Below are 19,642 nucleotides of genomic sequence, written 5' to 3' on the forward strand. Positions count from 1 at the left end.
ATTATCCCTTCAATTCAAATGACTCACTCTCTTATTTCAGATTCACAAGTAATCCATGTTGACATATACTCCTCCAATAATTCATTTGCTTGATATGAGTTAGATTTATTTATTTTTAAAGTTTGGTAAAGAAATGAGAAAAGCTATCCCAGCAGAAAAAAAGAAAATTATTAATTATGTAATTTGTTAGATTTCGTAGACTATACGCTATTGAACGGGCGGCTGAGATTTGCCAAATTTAAATTACAAGTTTTCATATCTTAGGTGAGCCGTAGATCGTGTTATTGAATATTATAGATTTGAAGATAGAATGTATTTGCGTCGTAAGATATACGAACAAACGATCCCGGCCAAACCCCAAACCCGCCTATTTTTCTTATTTTATATTCCCCCCACCCCTAAATCTGAATTCATTTCTTCGCTGTGGTTTTCTTTTGAGTAATTTCATCGAACACTTTGCGAGCGTCATTTCACAGACCCGAAAGCGAACCAAAACCTAAATCAGAAGACAATGTCTCTGCGCCCGGGCACACGCACCGAGGTGCGCAAGAAATCGTACAAGACTGGAGTGGATGCGGACCAGGCTCGGAGGAGAAGGGAGGACAACATGGTGGAGATCAGGAAGAACAAGCGCGAGGACAATTTGCTCAAGAAGAGAAGGGAAGGCTTGCCTCTGGCCCAGCAGCAACTGCTTGATGGCACCCAAACTGCCGTCGTTTTCGAGAAAAGGGTACTACTTCGTTTTATTTTATTTTAAAATCTTCTTGGTAATACTTTGTGGTTTGTTTGTTTGTTTTTTTTGAGCTTAGTGTCTTAGGGATTTTGAATCGTTGTGGTTGTGGGGTTTGTTTGATTTTTTGGTTTGAATTGTTGTGGGATTAGTTTGTATGGATGTGCTTGGTTGCTGAGAAAGTGAAGGAAAGGGAACGGAATTAAAAATGAGAATTACCGTTTTTATAAGAAATTGATTATAAGGGATGTTGAATCGATAGTTTGCTTAAGGCAACGGAGAATTTTCTGTTTATTCAAGAAGTAAGTTGTATATGTTGATTCTTTATTCAAGAAGTAAGGTGTATAGTTTGCTTCTTTTTTATTCAAGAAGTAAGTTGCATGAGATCTTTAGAACGTTGACTCTTTATGTTCCTCTTCTTGCAATTTGATCTTATATTAAAAGGGTTGGTCATTAATTGATGTTGCTGTTGTTTAACAGTTGGAAAGTATTCCCTCAATGGTGCAAGGAGTATGGTCTGATGATCCTGCTTTGCAATTGGAGGCTACCACTCAGTTTAGGAAGCTATTATCAATTGGTTTGGGAGCAGCTCCAATACTTGAAATTCATTTCCTATTCCTATTTAGGTGAAACATTCGTGTGATGTTCTTGACTTTTGTTTTTTTCGTTTTTGTGTAGAACGCAGCCCTCCAATTGACGAGGTTATAAAAGCAGGTGCGGTCCCTCGGTTTGTGGAGTTTCTTGGAAGACATGATATGCCCCAATTGCAAGTACGGAATATTTTTGAAGTTTGTTATTAAAATTAAATTATCCTTTAAGGTGTAATCAAACACCGAGTTTGACTTTCGTCTTTATATTCAGTTTGAAGCTGCATGGGCTTTGACCAATGTTGCATCTGGAACATCAGATCATACACGAGTTGTTATTGAACATGGTGCGGTCCCCATGTTTGTGCAGCTTCTTAGCTCTGGCAGCGATGATGTCAGAGAGCAGGTTGTCTCTCACTACCTTTCACACTTTTCATCAACTTGAGAGCATTGCCTTTGGATTTGGAATTTCTAAATACTTCGAGTGATGCATATCTGAAAAACCTTCCAGTTTCAATATGATATATAAGTTATTAATAAGTTTCAGAAATTTGACTTCAAACCATGGGGAAAAAGTGTTTGGGCTTTTACAGACAAAAGTATTCGGTTATTGGGGAAAAATCAATATACTTCTAATGTCGAATCAGGATCAACTAGGACAGAAATAAAGCATTGGTTCGAACTCTTCTTTGGTGTCAAGGTAATAGCTATGAATAGTCATCGACTCCCGGGAAAGGGTAGAAGAATGGGACCTATTATGGGACATACAATGCATTACAGACGTATGATCATTACGCTTTCTGAATGATTCTAAGTTATGCATGTTTAAAATTCTTTCCAATTTCAATATGATATGTAAGTTAGTAATAAGTTTCAGAAAGTATTCTGCTCATTATTTTGGTATATATGCTTCTTTACGTTCTAAGTTTTACTGGTTCTACTACTCATAGTTTCTCTTCCTTTTGACTGCCAGAAATTTCCATTTGTTTGATTGTACTGGATGACAATCCTTGCTTTCTTGATTCTCTAACAGGCAGTATGGGCTCTAGGAAATGTTGCTGGCGACTCTCCTAGTTGCAGGGATCTTGTTCTTGGACAAGGTGCACTAATGCCATTGCTGGCTCAATTAAATGAACATTCCAAGTTATCCATGCTAAGGAATGCTACATGGACTTTATCAAACTTTTGTCGTGGCAAGCCAGCAACACCATTTGATCAGGTTCGTGGGGATTTCGAGAGTTTTTTCTGGTTAAAACCTTAATAATATATGTTAAATGTCAGTTGGTATCCCTTCCTAATTTAATTTTGGTCGATGCCTTACGTGACTGTAATAAGTACCCTTTCTGCTTGCTTATCTGCATGTTTTTTTGTTTCAGGTGAAGCCTGCCTTACCAATTCTTCGACAACTTATTTACTTAAATGATGAAGAAGTCTTGACAGACGCTTGCTGGGCCCTATCATATCTCTCAGATGGTCCAAATGACAAAATTCAGGCTGTGATTGAAGCAGGCGTCTGCCAGCGACTTGTGGAGCTTCTGACGTAAGTTTCTATACTCTCTACAAACTATTCACATGTGGCAGTGGCCTTCACTGGTCCATATTACCTTAGCATAGTTGTTTAGGATACTGACCTTGAGTGATTTTTTGTTCACTATGATTTGTTTATGCCAGTCATCCATCACCTACGGTTCTTATACCTGCTCTTCGGACAGCGGGAAACATTGTTACTGGTGATGATTCCCAGACTCAGGTATTAACACTAATTTGTATTTACCCTTTAGAGCCCAATGTCATCCGAATCTGCTCTTCCTGCAGGACAGCAGTTCTATGTTTTTATATTTATTTTTTATAATGCCTTAATTTTCATCGCTATGTATAGCAACAAAGTGACCTCTGTATATGTTCCAGTTTGTTATTGATAACCAAGTGCTCCCTCACCTCCATCAACTTCTCACACAAAATCACAAAAAGAGCATCAAGAAAGAAGCTTGTTGGACAATTTCAAATATCACAGCCGGGAATAAAATTCAGATACAGGTATTCAAATTCGTGATCAGTCAGGATGGCGTTAGTGCTAAACAAAAGATTATATAAATTTGTGAAATTCTGTTAAATTGCATTTGGATTTCTGGATTTAAATACTACTTAGTTTAAATTGTTTGCATCAAATGTTAAAAGAAAAATAAGAAAAGAAAGTTGTGATACTCACTTGTCATGAATTGAGAAAAGCATTTATAAGAACATATATTTCTTGAGCATTTGAAGTTCATCATGTTCCAAATAAATGTATTTAACATGCGGATTTTATTAAATATAAAAATCACTACTTCTCTTGTTAGACAGTATGGACTAAGAAGTCAAATTCAAATATTTTCTTCTAAAGGTACCAAAGTACCAATCGTAGCGCAACATAAGTATATTTTGCACCTATCAGTTTTCTTATCTCATGCATTTTGTTAATGCATGGCACCCACGAAATCCACTGTACTACGTTTTCATGTTCAGGGTGGGTGTCTGGTGTTTCATAACCATCTCTACAAGTAGGATGACTGCGTGATATAACTGGATGGTTTTATTTGTACTCCTTTATTTAGTGGTAGATAGGTTGGGGGATTGTTGGGTAAGAGCCCCGCACTCACTATACAATATACATAGCCTAGTTGTCACAAGGAAGGGATATTTTGTTTATTAGTTATTTTATTAACACTTCTATTTTGTTTTGACTGATATTGTTTCTTACCAGTTATATAATTACTTGGCAAAGAAAATGCTTATAAATTTTCTATGGATGTTTTGAATGGTCTCTGTATATGTATTGGAATTTGTTTTCTTAATCCCTTTTGCTTGTAGGAAGTTTCCTTGATCTTGTTTCTTGCCTTGTCCCGCAATTAATTTGATCTGGGAGGATGTTACTTGATATAGTTCTAACATTCTTTGTCTATTAAATTCCATTTAACAGGCTGTGATTGAAGCCGATATAATCCTCCCGCTTGTGCAACTTCTCCAACATGCAGAATTTGACATAAAAAAGGAGGCTGCATGGGCCATCTCAAATGCCACTTCTGGAGGATCTCATGACCAGATTCAGTATGCTCTACCTTTACCACTGGATTAGTTTTTCCGCCTTCATTTTTCCACTTGCATACATGGACAGATAAATACGTACACCCATATGGAAGATACTATACAACCTAACTCTATTTCAAATTTTACTTCCAACTCTATCACAAGATTGATTCCACAATATTTGGGGTCCTACCTCATTGAGAGAGTTGAAAGAAAGTTGGGAAAAGAGTTGGGTTGTGCAACATTTTCCAGCCAGATAATAAATGGAAATACATGGTGCTACTCAGCTTTATCAGCTTTTGAGTGGATGTTCTTCCCCTTAATCTCTTTCTTTTGTCTGACTCTGCTGTTTTCCACTTCACATAACTGATCAATTTGAATGTCATATATCAACTATCAAGTACTAAGCACCGAAATTCCTTTTTTTTTCCCCTAAAAGAAAGGAAACTTGAAATCAATATATTGGCTGCCATTCTAATGTTGAAAAACACTGATAGTGATGACCTTCTGGAATATATTTTGACAATGGCAAAGACAAAATACTCAAGTGTGTTCTTTACTTCAGTTTCTTCTACCAGATTGATTATGTGATAGTGTTTATACTCTATCTTCCGATATTTTACATGCATGATTAATGTTCTTGCAGACACCTGGCTTCCAGAGGTTGTATTAAACCGCTCTGTGATCTTCTAATCTGCCCAGATCCAAGGATTATAACTGTGTGCCTTGAAGGTCTTGAGAACATTCTGAAGGTGGGTGAGGCAGACAAAGATATGGGAATGAATGACGGGATCAATCTTTATGCACAACTGGTCGATGAATGTGAAGGTTTGGATAAGATTGAGAATCTGCAGACACATGATAACAATGAGATTTATGAGAAGGCTGTGAAGATCTTGGAGAGATATTGGGCCGAGGAAGAAGAAGGACAGAACATTCAGGAGAATGGGGATGGAAATCAGCATGATTTTACTTTTGGAGCAAACCAGCCCAACCCTCCCCCTGGCGGCTTCAAATTTGGATAGGATTCTGTTTTTCTAGCAGTGTAGGTTTCTTTACCTCCTTTTGATGAATTTCCAAACCTCATTTTGATTTTCCCTCACTGCCAAGGGCCAGGGCTTTTTGGTTGGCACGTAGGCTTGTCTATGGAATTTGATAGAAGTGCGCAAGCGGCTGTTTTCCGTTATTATTTTGCATTTCCATACTTCTAATAGGGAAAAACTGTCACTCCTTGTGTTTACCTGGAATTGGGGCAAAATTAATGGCTTTTGTTCTCAGCATGTATTTGTTTTTTTGTTTTACTTTTTTAGAATCTTTTGATTGATGATACTAGTTGTGTTGAGAAAAATTATTGAATTCTATGTTAACCGATGAAACATTCTGGTTTGGCTCCGGTTGCCCACATTGATCTGGTCTGTGCTCCATTTGCAACAAAATCTCACAAAAGGACAAGTTATCATCACCTATGGAATATAATCTTGATATATTCATTATGTCTCATGTAAGATAAGAAAATTCAAATGTAAGATATATAATAGCTCAAATATTTTTTTATTTATTTGATATTTAATCAGAGATATATTGTAAAATTCGAGCCCGGGTTAAATTTGGGTTAAAGTTGAAGCGGGCAGCCCAACTCAAACTTCTGCGGGTTAAATTTGGGTTTGCTGCTCCTTCCCGTGTGAAGTAAAAACTTGCTACTTCACGTTCAAGCTGACCTGCCGAAGAAGAGAGCTTTCAACAATGGAACCCAATATCAACAACAAAGACCATGAACAGAGAGAAGACGAAGAAGAAGACCAATATGGGGTTCTTCTATACTACAAATACACCCAAATTCCAGACCTCGACGAGCTCTTCACCTTCTACCACTCCAACTGCAACTCTCTCTCTCTCCTCGGCCGCGTTCGAATCTCTCCGCTTGGCGTCAACGTCACCGTACGTTCTGTTTCATTTGTAACATAATGATCCCCAGTTTTATGAGATGGGTTTTTCATAATTTCAAGCAAAAACTAACAATTGTTTTGATATGCCTCATTTCGTGTGGATTTTTTTATTCTGGGCGTTTTGTAATTGATAGTTTGGGCTTGGTTTTAGGTTGGGGGCAAGTTGTCTGCACTGAAGAAGCACATTGCTGCGGTTGACTCGAATAGTTTGTTCCAAGGAACCGACTTCAAGCTGGCGGCTTGTGGTCGCCCATTGAATGGCAAGGTTGCTGAAGAATGCGGGTTCACTTCTCTCTCAATTCGCATTGTCAAGGTGATTTCTTGCCGTTAAATTTTCTTGTATGTTAAGGTGGTTGTTTTATTTTCCCCAAGAATTTGGCTTTGATTTGGAGTGTGCATTTATCTTTGATGTTGATATTTTGAATTAAAGATTAGCACTATGCTTATTACCATTTTATTGATTTATATATATGTCTATGTATTTACATCTTTTTATCTTGAACTCAGGAATTGGTTACTCTTAGCTCTAATCCTCTGCTAAAATCACCAGAGTTTTCTGATGCTGGAAAGCATCTCTCTGCAGACGAGTTTCATTCCATGCTACAGAGAGCTGGTTAGTGACCCCCGTCTGATTTTCGCCTTTTTATTCATGGGCTGTTCTGGTTGTTGGACATGTGAAGAGGAAATTGAAAACTTACAGGTATAATGGTATTCAATTACTGGTGTATGTTTTTCCAGGACAACTAGACAAAGAGAGCACAGAGCGCGATAGAGATCTTGTTCTGTTGGATGCAAGGAATTTGTACGAGACCAGAATTGGGAAGTTCCACACACCAGATGTGGAAACTTTGGATCCAGGCATTAGGCAGTATAGTGATCTGCCCTCATGGATTGATGATAACTCTGATCAGTTGCAAGGGAAAAATGTTCTCATGTGAGTGGTTATATCTTGAATATAAGTTGTCACTCGATCTTATCTTACTTGCAAATTAGTTTCTGCTGTTAGATTCTCAGAGAAAATCTTCCAAGGCAACTAGTCTTATTTTTTTCTTGTTGCATAATTGGTCAGTTTTCAATAGGCATAACTACATCCATTAAATTTATACGCCCCTCACTTCATATTTTGGTGCTGTTACAGGTATTGTACTGGAGGAATCAGGTGCGAAATGGCATCAGCCTATATTAGATCAAAAGGTGCTGGATATGAGAATGTATTTCAGGTGCGCTCTTGTAAAGAAGAAGCCTTTTGTTTTTATAGAGTAAGATTCATGCTTCTTGATGATGATCGTGATGACCTCTCATGCTATATGAATTTATTTGCAGTTATTTGGTGGAATACAGCGTTATTTGGAACAGTTTCCAGATGGTGGGTTTTTCAGAGGAAAGAACTTTGTTTTTGATCACCGGTATGATTCTTTAGGTGCTGAATGCCTCTTGTGGTCATAGTTGGTATACTTTCTATTCTCCGATTTGGATTGCCAAATAGATGCATGTGAAGAAAAGCCCATGAATTTGTACCCACACCCTGTGCCCTATTTCTGTTTGGCTTGTCAATTATATCTATATCTATATGTTTATGAAGGTTAATACTAATTAAACAATATCATTGAGTATTTTGGTGATAGAAATTCAAAATAAAAAAGTTGGAATACCTATTCTCATTGTGACTGTAGGATTTCAGTTGGGAGTTCAGATGCAAATATTTTGGGAACCTGTCTTCTCTGTGGCATGTCGTTTGATGATTATTCTTCACGCCTCCGTTGCAGTTATTGTAGAATGCTTGTCTTAGTTTGTGATAGTTGCCAGGTATGCTTTCTAACTTAGTTTTATCATTACTAATTGAATGATTGACTGTTTTAAAAAGTGATCTCATTATGTTAGTGAGCTAGTTCAAGCTTCACTGCGAATTTGGTCACCAGTCTTTGGGTTCCTATATTATATTAGGGTGGATCAAGAAGATTTTTGCTTTTGTTTTATAAAAATCCTGCATTTAAAATGGTATATCCTTTGTGTGGAAGTCTCCCTGAGTACATTGTCCTTTGGTAGCACTCTCTTTAGATTCATGTATTTGTGTCATTGTTACTGAATTTTTGAATTTGTCTCAGCAGAGGAAGGGCTCTGTATATGTCTGTGAGCTTTGCAAGAATCATCACAAGGGTGTTGAGTTGGTTTCTTCCTCTGAAAATGGAAGATTAAGTTCAATGCCACAACAAATTGGGCGTGAAACTGTCTCTTCAGATGCTAAGCCCTCGTCTCAGCTGCCTTGGAGACAGGGTAAGGTCTGTAATCTTAATCTCTTTGAACAACCGTGCTTTCAAGCATACCGACACATCTTGCATTTGCAATTGGGTCCTGAAGTATTAGACGTTCCTCATTTTCATTGTTTTGTTCCTAATGTTGTAATAACTGTTGTCCACAGCCGTTGGGTCTCCTCCAAGAAAACTCAGAATCTTGTGCTTACATGGGTTTCGACAGAATGGTTCATGTTTTAAAGGAAGAACGGCATCCTTAGCCAAGAAACTCAAAAACATTGCTGAGCTCGTGTTTGTGGATGCACCTCATGAATTACCATTCATATACCAACCCTCAGCTGTCACAGAGTCGCATCAGAATTGTACATCACCGCCTTCATCACTACTACAACAAAGTCCTCCACCACCGCCCTTGGAGCATTGCAGGAAAAAGTTTGCGTGGTTCGTAGCACCTGATTTCAGAGGAAAGAGTGAGAGTGAAAGCGACAACCTGGACAGGGAGTGGAAAATGGGAGATGGTCCATTTGATCCTCTGCAGTACCAGCAGCAAACAGCTGGGTTTGAAGAATCATTGGCATACATCAAAACTGTGTATGCTCAGAAGGGGCCCTTTGATGGACTGTTGGGATTTTCTCAGGGAGCAGCAATGGCAGCTGCATTAGTTTGTGCCCAGCAAACCCGAAGGAGGCTTTTACAAACTGGTGAAATGGAGTATGGATTTGTGATTTTGTGCTCTGGGTTTGGCCTTACGAAGTTAATGGAGGTTGAGGAGGAGAAAATTCAGGTGCTGAAATGCCCTTCGCTTCACATATTTGGCAGTGACCATGGAAAAGACAGGCAGATTGCAAATCAAGCAAGCAGGAAGCTTGCCTCCTTATTTGATGAGGGTTGCTCTGTCACCATTGAACACGACTCTGGTCATATCATTCCCACTCGTCCTCCTTACATTGATCAGGTCAAGGACTTTCTCGGCCGCTTTCTTTAACATTTGGGCCATTTTGTTTTTGACAAAACGATATTCTAACTACCTAAGTCCTATATGGATCCTGTACCCCTCATCTGGACCTTCATGTTAGTCACATTATCATTTCATTAAACATAAGCGACGTACCCTAATGTATTGTATGATGATCGAACGGGCACATTGTGTTCGGCCAATTATTTGTGCCTTTTTGGTACTGTTGTTTGCTGTTTGGATCTTGTGAGCCCATTGGGTTTTTTAATTTTATCTTATCTTGGGCTTATTGTGATATGACAAATTTGATTTCCTTTTACCAGAAACAGTAAAACAGTACAAAAGAGAAGGCATCTTATTTTGGATTTGTTTGTTGCAAGTCAAGGTCAGTGTCCAGTACTGACTGACAGTAAGCAACAATTTAAAAAATAAAAAAGCAAAATAATTAACTTTGAAAAAAAAAACAAAAAATCGGGAAGCGTGCTTACGCGTTAAGTCCATCAGCATGACGCGGCTTCACCGTCAAACATTGCAATTAACAAAACCAACCAGTCTCTAGATAGATTCCCTACCCTCCTCCACCTCACAGCTACAAGTTTCTCAGCCAATCAGCAGTCACCACCTCACCACTGACCAGTCAACCCCACAACCATGGTTGAGTTATTAGCTGCCAAGCTCACTTAATTACTTAATTACAAGGGAGCAGCTTAATTAGATTTTTAGATAATAAACAATGCGTACGGAAAGCTGACGCGTGTCCCCGCGAACAACGCGTTTTCTTCCTTCCTTTATTTGTCCACCGCCCTATATATAACCCATCTTCTTCCTCCTCACCACTCATCTGGACCACCACCAAGCTCCCCTGTTTACTTACTTAACATACAAGCCTCAAGGTCTTCCAAGTCAGTCAACACCACACTCAGACCTGTACGGATCTACCAGAACAAACAACCCACTCACTCTTCTCATTTCATCGCCTCAAAACCCATTTCAATTTTGAAAACCAGAAAATGATCTCAACTTTTATTTGACGAGAACCGAGTAACCCGATAACCCGACACGGTTTAGACAAGGGAAGACGGAAGGTTCTATCTTGCTAGACTCTTGAGTGTTTGCTTTTGCCGGTTTTGATGGCGTCGTCTGAGAACGTAGCGAGCATGATGGAGCCTTGGGCCTTCAGGACCAACACGTTCGCCGACTCGTGGATCTCCGAGACCTTCTCGCGCGACACCAAAACCGTCACCAGGGCCCTCCAGAAGTCTCTCTCCAACAACCCAGAATCGCTAGATTCTTCCTCTGATATGTTCATGCCGTTTCTTAACAACATCCTCCAACCCGAAACGGCACCCACCCCTACTGTTTCGGGGCTGTCCGGCTCGGAGGATCCCGATACGAGCCCAGCACCGCCGAAACGCCAGCAGCGAAACGCGATTCCGGTGTCCGGTGCTGGTGGCGGCAAGGTTTCGAAACGCAAGTCTCGCGCGGCGAAACGGTCCCAGACGACTTTCATCACGGCGGACCCGAGCAACTTCCGCCAGATGGTGCAACAGGTGACCGGCGTTAGATTCGGTAACGAGCAAGTCCCCTTGCCGTCGATTCTGAAGCCGGAACCTCAGAGACTAGGTAGCCGGTTATCCGGGATTGGCTGCTGCATGCCGACCCTTGATACGTCGGCGTTTCTCCTAGAGCATCACAATCAGCAGCAGCAGCAGCTGGTAGGGCCCACGACGATGACGGGGGCTGGGCTCAACACGACATTGACTGGGCTTGGGCCAGCGTCGTTTGGGCAGACGAGTATTGGTGAGGACGTGGCATCGGCAGGTGGCGTTGCGTCTGGGGGATTAGGTTTTGACTCTTTCTCGAGCTTTCCCACTTTAGAGTCCTGGAAGGTCATGTGAGATCCATTTGACTTGACGAACCATCACGCGACACGTTGCGGTGATGGTGGTGTATGTGCTGACGTACCTGTCTATACGACTTAATATTAATGTGTATTTTTTTTTCTTCTTTTTTTATTTATTTATTTTTAATTTGGTTAGTAGTTTTTAATCTCTTTGTTCCCTTGATATGATTTCATTTACGAACGGAACAATGAATGATGTATGGACTTGTGTTATTAGTTCGAATTAATGAATTAGAGTTTTTTGTATGCTAATTTGTGGCATTCTATATTTACTATTTTGCCATTTTAATTGAAAATATCTGATTTTGGAGCTGAGCTAGTCAGTCAAGCAAAAGGAAACTTAAATTGAGCTTGACTTGACCTCATAAGATAACTAATGACTTATTAGGTCTTTAATTAAATCTAATATGAGTGACTAACTACCAACTCAAGGCATGCACTACAGCCATATTTAATTTAAAAGTGCTATACTTTGGCAATTTTTATTATTTGTTTTCATAGATACTTTGACAATTAAGATAAAACTATGATTCTTTTTATATTAAAGCATCCTCTTATTGGCATATCTTTGTTTGACCCTACTCAGATCCTTAAGGCCTTTCTTCTAGGAAGTTTCAATTTTTTTTCGTCATATTTTTTCTTCATATTCTAAAGTACGGGAAGGGGGATCTAACTCGGGTGCAAGACAGCGGGCACATTAGCTTGGGCAACTCGGGTGTGAGAAAACGAACATATTAACTTGGTCAATTGGCCCAACCCATTTATAGAGGAACAAAAAAGGGGCCAACAATAGGGTAGTAAAGAACACAAAAGAAAGCCCAAAGGAGCAGTAGCCCAAGTTTACCCAATAAGAGAAAATTGTGAAACAATGGTGTATTGGTAATTTGGATTATGGCTAAACCCCCATTGAGACTGTCTTAAACCCTATACAGAGAAGTCTGAACTGAAGTACCAGAATTGCCATCTTCAAACAAACAAATACTTTACCAGCTTCAGAGATTGTAGGGTGAAAGGTTTGGGCGAAAGCAAAAATGAAGATCGTTTTAGGAAGACTTTTGCAGAGAACGTCACTCAGACAGGTACCTTACCTCCCACTTTCAATATGCGTCTCAACAGTTGTGTTTTATTTTTAATTTCTTTTCTTATTTGAGCACGTTTGCTTGATGCTTAATCTGTTTCTTTGATTTTTCAAGCTGAATTATCATGTGGGTAGTTCTCAAATGGTCCATAGGAGTCCAAATGATGAAAATGATGACAATGAAGTCCAAATTGTTGTTGGATTTAGATGATAAAATGGTGTCTTTCAAATTACCTATATGGTTCTGTTTTCAATTTCCATTTTTGTATTTTTTTTCTTCTTGAGATTTCCGTGTTGTTGTTGCTTAAACGCTCTAAATTTGGTATTTTATGAGTCGGGTTTACAGGCAATTGGACGCCGTGCATATTCTACAAAGAAGATAGTTGATATTGGACAGCCATCTCCGGCGTCACATCCCCAGGTGCTGCTGATGCTTTAACATCAATGCATATTGGATGCATAGATAAATTTGTACAACTAGCAGGGTGAACGTGCTAGCGTTCACTGTGGCTTAAAGTGAAAAAAGAAAAATGGATTTATGCTTTGTTTGATGTAAGATTATTACGTTATAATTGTTGTTTGCTTTTGCAGTTACTGAAAGAAGGGGAAATTACACCCGGCATAACTTCAGAGGAGTACACATTGAGAAGAAATAAGTTGTTGGAGGTGCTCCCAGAGAAGGGTTTGGCCATTTTTGCAGCTGCCCCTGTAAAGATGATGACTGATGTCGTGCCTTACACATATCGTCAAGATGCTGATTACTTGTATATTACCGGCTGCCAACAACCTGGTGGCGTGGCAGTTTTAGGTCATGAATGTGGTTTTTGCATGTTCATGCCAGAAGCGACATCTCATGTATGCCCCTCCTTCTGTGATAATATTTAATTCTATAGTATATTTTGTTCTATTTAGCACAGTTCCAGTTGTTGTAGCTTCACATTTCTATTAATATGGTCATATGGACTAGCAGTTTCAGATACACTAGCAATTTGGGACCTATAACTTGAACAATAACCAAACATCGAATTGTATCTTTATTTCATTTATTGGTCTTCAAGGAAGAATGTTTAATATTTATCGTTTCATTCTTCTGAAATGTGCATGTGTCATGTTGCTATTATTCTTGTAGAGAGGTTTAGACTGCGTATATAGTTCAGTACTGGCTACTACATAACTTACAAATATTAAGCTGTAGATAAATTTATAAGCTAATTTCTTTTTTTTCTGGGTCATTCTTTGGTTAGGATGTTATTTGGCAAGGGCAAATTGCGGGAGTTAGTGCAGCACTGGAAGTATTCAAGGCTGATAGAGCATATCCAATGAGCAAATTACGGCAGGTGAGTCTGACAATTTGAAATTTGGAGAACAGTTCCAATTTGAAAGTATAACAAATTATTTGAGTGCAATCTATTAGTCAGAATAACCATGCCCTGTTCGGTAAGAGTGCTTAAAATCAACTACATAGAGATTTTTACATAATCAATATCATTAAAATGTTCATTTTAAAATGAACATTGTGTCACTAATACAAATTAAGGTGACATTGTCATAGTCATACCAAAAATGTGAGAACTTGTTTAACCTGAACAGCTCCATCCTGAGTTGAGTTTTTAGAATTTGAACTTCAAAGTGCTGGACAGTTGTGGCATCACTAGTAGTTATGCCCGTAAACTGCCCTCTAACCATGTTATAGCTTAAAAACATTCTTACTTTCCTTTATTATGCATGCTATCATTATATATACGTTGCCTTTTCTTTTACTGACTGCAGATCCTGCCAGATATTATGAAGGGATCGTCCGAGTTGTTCCACAATGTGCAGACGGCTGTACCAACATATATGGAATTGGATGCTTTTCAGAAAGCAGCTTACTCTGGAAAAGTGAAAGATGTTTCGGTTTTCACCCATGAATTACGTTTGATAAAGTCGCCAGCAGAGCTGAAGCTAATGAGAGAGTCTGCATCAATTGCTTGCCAAGTACTTCCAAATCTATACTATTGCTAACTATTTTATCAGCCCATATATCTTACAATGGTTTGTCTCATTGCACGAATCTATATGCATGTGGCTTCACATGAGGTCCGTGTTGGGGTATTACAGTTGGCGTCATTCTTTAAAAGTTATATTTGCACCATCATGTTGTAGTTTCCGTACAAGTTCATAGTATTTCTATATCTTTGAATAAGGTTAACACTGAATGTTCATCATAGATTATTCCCTGACTTGTATTAATCGTAGATATATATTGGTCTTGGACAGGCTCTACTGCAGACAATGTTTCACTCAAAGACACATCCTTATGAGGGTAGGCTATCAGCTAAGGTTGAATATGAATGCAAAATGAAGGGAGCCCAGAGAATGGCGTAAGATTTTTCCTTTCCTGGATGGTCGGATCTGAAAATGTAATTTATTATTTTATCCACTTTATATATGCTATTTTACACTTGAAAATGTCTGGTGGAATAACAGAAAACATTGTAATTGAAATTTGGTTTGTGATGGTATTGTTGGAGAGATTTTTCCAGTGTTTTCATGTTTTGCAAGGATTTACTAATTTCATCCTCCATTACCAGATTCAATCCTGTGGTTGGTGGCGGGCCTAATGCTAGTGTAATACATTATTCTCGGAATGATCAGAAAGTGAGCTAATTATCAAATCCACTATCTACCTTTTGTGTCATAATATAGACTAAGAGAACATAAATATTCTTCTTTTTTTTTTAAAAAGAAACATAAATATTCTTCGTGTATGCTTACAAAGGTTTGTATACATTTTTTTTCAGATAAAAAATGGGGATCTTGTCTTGATGGATGTTGGTTGTGAGCTTCATGGTTATGTCAGTGATATTACTCGCACCTGGCCACCCTTCGGCAGCTTTTCTTCAACACAAGTAAGGCATTGCTGCTTCTTGTACAAATTCTATTGATTGCTTTCGTCTTTATTCCTCTGTTACTCAAGAAGGTAGTATTTCTTTTGTCTTTATCTCTATTCCATTTAGGCTGAGAGCTTACAACTGTATTTTCATAGTGGCATGCAATCTTATTAACAGAAATATGCTTTAGCCCCAAAGCTTTTTAACACGACATTGAAGATTTTTGCAGCCAAAGAGTCTTCTCAGGAGGAGCCAAATCTTGACACAGCTTTTAGCTTATTTTGTTGGTTTTTATTTTATTTTATTTTTTTGGAACTCTTCAACTTTGTTTTTATTTTGTAATTCTCTTAGTGCATTGGAGTATAATATTAATAAACGAGACTTATCCATGAATCTACATTTCAGGAAGAGCTCTATGATCTTATTCTGCAAACAAACAAGGATTGTGTGGAGCTTTGCAAACCTGGTGCTAGCATTCGAGAAATACACAACTTTTCAGTATGATCTTTTGAGTCCGAGTTGTTATGTTTCTGTTAATTTTATTTGAGAATTTCATCTTCTCTGCACCCTCTCATAAGCAATGAGACCCTTATCTTACCCTAATCACTCTCTCTCGCATAGGTTGAAATGCTTATCAAAGGACTCAACGAGATTGGAATTCTGAAGGATTCTAGAAGCAGTTCCTACCATCAGCTGAACCCAACTTCCATAGGTTTCCCTGTCCATTCCTAGACAAAATTTTAGTTTGTTGTTTTGCCGATATAGGCATGAATGAAGATATGGTCTTAGTTTGTCGAAGTTTGAATTGGTTAATCAAGAAGTATTACGAAGTTGATATTTTGTTATTGACCACCTTCTCTGTGGGTTTTTTTTTGTTTTTTGTTTAAACGATGTCGATAAGATTTGTTGGTTTATCACTGTTCCCAAAATTTTAAGTTTTTAGGATGTGGGTTAGCACTTATTTGTATTAGTTAATCAAGATGATATGTGCCATCGATATATTTTGTAACTGATAAATTTGTTCTCTTCTACCGTCCAGGTCACTATCTAGGAATGGATGTCCATGATTGTTCTATCGTTGGTTATGACCGTCCTTTGAAGCCAGGCGTTGTAAGTTGCCTCCCTTATTTCAAACTCTGGGATGTGCTTCATAGCATATTTAGGGATGTAGGAGATAGAATGCAAGTACATACATTGCACACACAACCCCTCAAATTGTCTTTTTTCATAGTGTGTCTTTATCAAATTGTATATACACAAACTCTGGCTAAATGTTTGCACTGCATGAGCGATTCATTGTATGCTCTAATCTTCATTTTTTGTTTTTGACAGAACTGTTTTGTTTGTGCACAGGTGATAACAATTGAACCAGGAATCTACATCCCATTGTCTTCTAATGGTCCTGAGAGGTATTTTTGGGCTTAGCTCAGTCGACAAAATAATTGTTTTTTTTTACCAACTTTGAAATGCTACAAATCAGATTCCTTACTAGTCATGCCCATGTACACTGTACCATTGCCCTTGGACAAGCAGTTGATCTCAAAGAGGTTCAAATGACAAGTCCATCCCACAAAAAAGTTTTAATGCGATAAGCTGACTTCACAAACATCATATATTTCTTTTAACTTTTCTGCTCTACTGCTATCCAGTGGTGAGTTTGAATGAGAAACTTTTCACTCTGTTGAACGCTTCATGCTCATGCATAGGACATCAATCATCTTACCATATCTTTCAACCTTTTTGGTTTAAGTGTTCTGATACACAAATTGATGTATTGGGGATATATGATGCAGGTTTAGAGGGATCGGGATAAGGATTGAGGATGAGGTCCTCATTACAGATACAGGTTATGAGGTATATCATTAATGAGAAATTTGATATGATTTTTGTTTAGTGTTAACAATTTAGGTTTGCTTGAACCTCCCCAGGACTCATTTGATGATCCTAGTTTTGTGATTTTCTGTTTTATTAATGCCTCTTTGAATAGCCATACGAATTGGATTTTGATTTCATAAAAGGTTTAGTTAGGAGGTAGATATTAATCCATTGTCTAATATGAGTGACTAAGGCCTTTCCGAGAGGCCACTCTGTCTCTTTTCATATCAATTATCTTCCAAGCGGCGTCACACATTCTCTGTCTAGCTGCTGTAAATTCGTAACAAGCATGACATTTCTGTGCATGCCAGGTCCTGACGGGGTCGATGCCGAAAGAAGTTAAACACATTGAATCCTTACTAAACAACTTTCCCCATGGTAAGTATAATGCAGAGCCACAACAGTGAGAGAGCTTCATCCATTTGATGTGCCCTTATAAAATAAGCGTACAATACTGATAGAAGGAATTCGCTCGACCATTCATGTCATTCAAAAGCAAAGAGCTCGCTAAATGTTCTTATTCAAGGCATGGCATTTTCCTGCAGATACTTGACGTGGGGTTTTAGCTAACTTATTTCTTGTGTATCAAAATTTTCAATCTCTATAATTATTCCCATTTTGTTCTATTGCTATTATCATTTTGGCCACAGAACAAGTTTGCTTTTAAATGTAAGTATATTATTTCCAAATAGCTATCTATCTATATCTATGCCCTACTCGTATTTCGAAAGCAAATTGGACTTTTTTCTCTAAACGATAAAACAATGTGGATTAGTTAAGCAACTTCTTTCTTGTCGTTATAAAGAATTCTATAGTGAGGGCTTTATATATGGCCCTTAGGTGAGGTCCTATCTCTTAATTTTTGGATTGAATTGGTTAGCCGTTGGATCAAATTGGTTAGCTTAATCCAACGGTTGAGAAATAGAATCTCACCTAAGAGCCATATATAAGGCTTTAACTATAGAATGACTCGTGAAAATTAAAATTACTTTAATGTTCTGGCCCTTAGCAGACCTAAAAATTATTTATGGCCCATATATATATGCATGGAGGGTTTTGACCTGTGGACTTGTTCAATTCAAGTGCATTTACATGGTTTGGTTTGGATGTTCGTAGTTAGGGGGGTCATGGTTAACCATTGATGGAATAGGTTGAAGCTAAAGTCGTTGCATTTACAGGTGTTAGGCAATGGTTATATATAATCAATGCATATAAAACTTTTTCTTTCCTACGCTCTTCGGCTATTTTAGGGACGTACTTACAAAAAGTTTGACGACGATGGATGAGTTTAACACTTCTCTTTTAACTTATGTACTCTATAATTTATTAAAAATATTCAATTTGGCACAATCGCGCTAACCTTATGAAACAATCCGTGAATGATGATAACATGAGCTTGGTGTGATTTATAATTCATGTAATTTATAATAGGGTTCATGGATCCAACGTGATTGATAGGATTATTCAAACATCAACCAAGTAGTAAAATATATTTTAAAATCCTTTGTCAAACGCCTTTCGTGGATCCAATTTTCCTCCAAAGATTTGTAGTTGGCTTATACGAAACCATTTCCATTTTTATCTTATATTAGTCCCCCCGTGAGAAACCAAAATCTTCTTTGGATTTATTATGAATGATGCCAAAACTTCGAGAAACAAAATCTTACAAATTAAGAAAACTTAGCACGCATAAATAGACTTAAAAAGAAAAATTCTTGCTCATTAAGTAAAATGAAAGTAGATCAAGTAACTCGGGTACAATGAAGTAGGCACACTTTCGTATCTTTACCTAACTAAATTTGCACATTAAAAGAGTTGTAATGCCAATAACATTTCCCTTATTTTCATGAGATTGATGACCTTCGTTCCAATCCCTTGTGCTACAATATATAGTACATACATCTGAAACTCAACATTTTTTTTGGGGTCAAGACTCAAGAGCACCTTCGTTCCAATCGAAAGAGAAGTACAAAGATAGAAGTAGGCTACCCACAACCACAACCAGAGAACAACAAAGCTACCAACAGCCAGAGAAAAGAAAGAAGACAAAGAAGGTACAGGGTTATCTATGAACTCTTTTACTGTTTTAAGTGTGAAATTGGTTGGATGGGCTAGATTGAAGTAAGAAGGGGAACCCCACATGTACTGAAAATTTATTAGGGGATATAGGTGAGAGAGTGCGTCATTTTCTTTTCTTTTCCTTCTCGCAACAGTTCACGTATATTGAAATCCCCATAAATAGGTTACCTTTCCCAACTATAACCCCACGTGGAGCATTCTCATTAGTTGCCGCCTTAACCCTCCTCTTCCCCATTAATTTCGCTATAACTCCTCCCCAACTGTGTCATGAATGCATGCTTCATAGTTATTCAATACC

General features: G+C 38.1%; 4 protein-coding genes across 5 annotated transcripts; all 4 read left to right on the forward strand.

Annotated features, from left to right (window-relative positions):
• The first annotated feature begins 316 nt into the window (after positions 1 to 316).
• LOC110766049 (importin subunit alpha-4) lies at positions 317 to 5,771 on the forward strand. The gene is made up of 10 exons (XM_021969304.2): positions 317 to 730; positions 1,211 to 1,307; positions 1,409 to 1,500; positions 1,592 to 1,723; positions 2,351 to 2,536; positions 2,694 to 2,857; positions 2,989 to 3,067; positions 3,226 to 3,354; positions 4,277 to 4,404; positions 5,030 to 5,771. Exons 1-10 carry the CDS (start codon positions 512 to 514, stop codon positions 5,406 to 5,408), a joined length of 1,605 nt encoding a protein of 534 aa, XP_021824996.1. The 5' UTR covers positions 317 to 511; the 3' UTR covers positions 5,409 to 5,771.
• Positions 5,772 to 6,013: 242 nt separating this feature from the next.
• LOC110766066 (rhodanese-like domain protein) lies at positions 6,014 to 9,831 on the forward strand. 2 transcript variants are annotated; one of them, XM_021969323.2, is made up of 9 exons: positions 6,014 to 6,321; positions 6,481 to 6,642; positions 6,837 to 6,942; positions 7,068 to 7,263; positions 7,468 to 7,549; positions 7,653 to 7,735; positions 8,003 to 8,135; positions 8,435 to 8,603; positions 8,749 to 9,831. In XM_021969323.2, the coding sequence occupies exons 1-9, from the start codon at positions 6,127 to 6,129 to the stop codon at positions 9,564 to 9,566; spliced, it is 1,944 nt and encodes a 647-aa protein (XP_021825015.2). In that variant the 5' UTR covers positions 6,014 to 6,126; the 3' UTR covers positions 9,567 to 9,831. The 2 variants fall into 2 exon arrangements, with proteins under 2 accessions (XP_021825015.2, XP_021825016.2); XM_021969324.2 differs by having other exon boundaries at positions 6,015 to 6,321; positions 8,438 to 8,603.
• Positions 9,832 to 10,356: 525 nt separating this feature from the next.
• On the forward strand, positions 10,357 to 11,691 carry LOC110766048 (calmodulin-binding protein 25-like). The gene has a single exon (XM_021969303.2). The coding sequence runs from the start codon at positions 10,667 to 10,669 to the stop codon at positions 11,432 to 11,434; it is 768 nt and encodes a 255-aa protein (XP_021824995.2). The 5' UTR covers positions 10,357 to 10,666; the 3' UTR covers positions 11,435 to 11,691.
• Positions 11,692 to 12,142: 451 nt separating this feature from the next.
• Positions 12,143 to 17,968, forward strand: LOC110766054 (Metallopeptidase M24 family protein). The gene is made up of 14 exons (XM_021969309.2): positions 12,143 to 12,518; positions 12,864 to 12,938; positions 13,109 to 13,372; positions 13,762 to 13,854; positions 14,288 to 14,494; positions 14,777 to 14,880; positions 15,091 to 15,157; positions 15,301 to 15,408; positions 15,796 to 15,888; positions 16,012 to 16,102; positions 16,430 to 16,500; positions 16,744 to 16,799; positions 17,184 to 17,244; positions 17,577 to 17,968. Exons 1-14 carry the CDS (start codon positions 12,471 to 12,473, stop codon positions 17,670 to 17,672), a joined length of 1,434 nt encoding a protein of 477 aa, XP_021825001.1. The 5' UTR covers positions 12,143 to 12,470; the 3' UTR covers positions 17,673 to 17,968.
• Positions 17,969 to 19,642: the final 1,674 nt, after the last annotated feature.

This window comes from Prunus avium, chromosome 6, assembly GCF_965620075.1.
Source record: "Prunus avium chromosome 6, drPruAviu1.hap1.1, whole genome shotgun sequence".
Classification (NCBI taxonomy): domain Eukaryota; kingdom Viridiplantae; phylum Streptophyta; class Magnoliopsida; order Rosales; family Rosaceae; genus Prunus; species Prunus avium.

What these genes read in the sequence shown, in the direction of transcription:
- LOC110766049 (XM_021969304.2), top strand. Translation starts at nt 512, where the DNA reads ATGTCTCTGCGCCCGGGCACACGCACCGAGGTGCGCAAGAAATCGTAC. An exon ending in GCGATGATGTCAGAGAGCAG is followed by an intron (nt 1,724 to 2,350) that starts GTTGTCTCTCAC and finishes ATTCTCTAACAG; the next exon opens with GCAGTATGGGCTCTAGGAAA. An exon ending in GGAATAAAATTCAGATACAG is followed by an intron (nt 3,355 to 4,276) that starts GTATTCAAATTC and finishes TCCATTTAACAG; the next exon opens with GCTGTGATTGAAGCCGATAT.
- LOC110766066 (XM_021969323.2), top strand. Translation starts at nt 6,127, where the DNA reads ATGGAACCCAATATCAACAACAAAGACCATGAACAGAGAGAAGACGAA. An exon ending in CAAGGGAAAAATGTTCTCAT is followed by an intron (nt 7,264 to 7,467) that starts GTGAGTGGTTAT and finishes GTGCTGTTACAG; the next exon opens with GTATTGTACTGGAGGAATCA. An exon ending in TCAGCTGCCTTGGAGACAGG is followed by an intron (nt 8,604 to 8,748) that starts GTAAGGTCTGTA and finishes TGTTGTCCACAG; the next exon opens with CCGTTGGGTCTCCTCCAAGA.
- LOC110766048 (XM_021969303.2), top strand. Translation starts at nt 10,667, where the DNA reads ATGGCGTCGTCTGAGAACGTAGCGAGCATGATGGAGCCTTGGGCCTTC.
- LOC110766054 (XM_021969309.2), top strand. Translation starts at nt 12,471, where the DNA reads ATGAAGATCGTTTTAGGAAGACTTTTGCAGAGAACGTCACTCAGACAG. An exon ending in TCTTCTAATGGTCCTGAGAG is followed by an intron (nt 16,800 to 17,183) that starts GTATTTTTGGGC and finishes TATATGATGCAG; the next exon opens with GTTTAGAGGGATCGGGATAA. An exon ending in TTACAGATACAGGTTATGAG is followed by an intron (nt 17,245 to 17,576) that starts GTATATCATTAA and finishes TGTGCATGCCAG; the next exon opens with GTCCTGACGGGGTCGATGCC.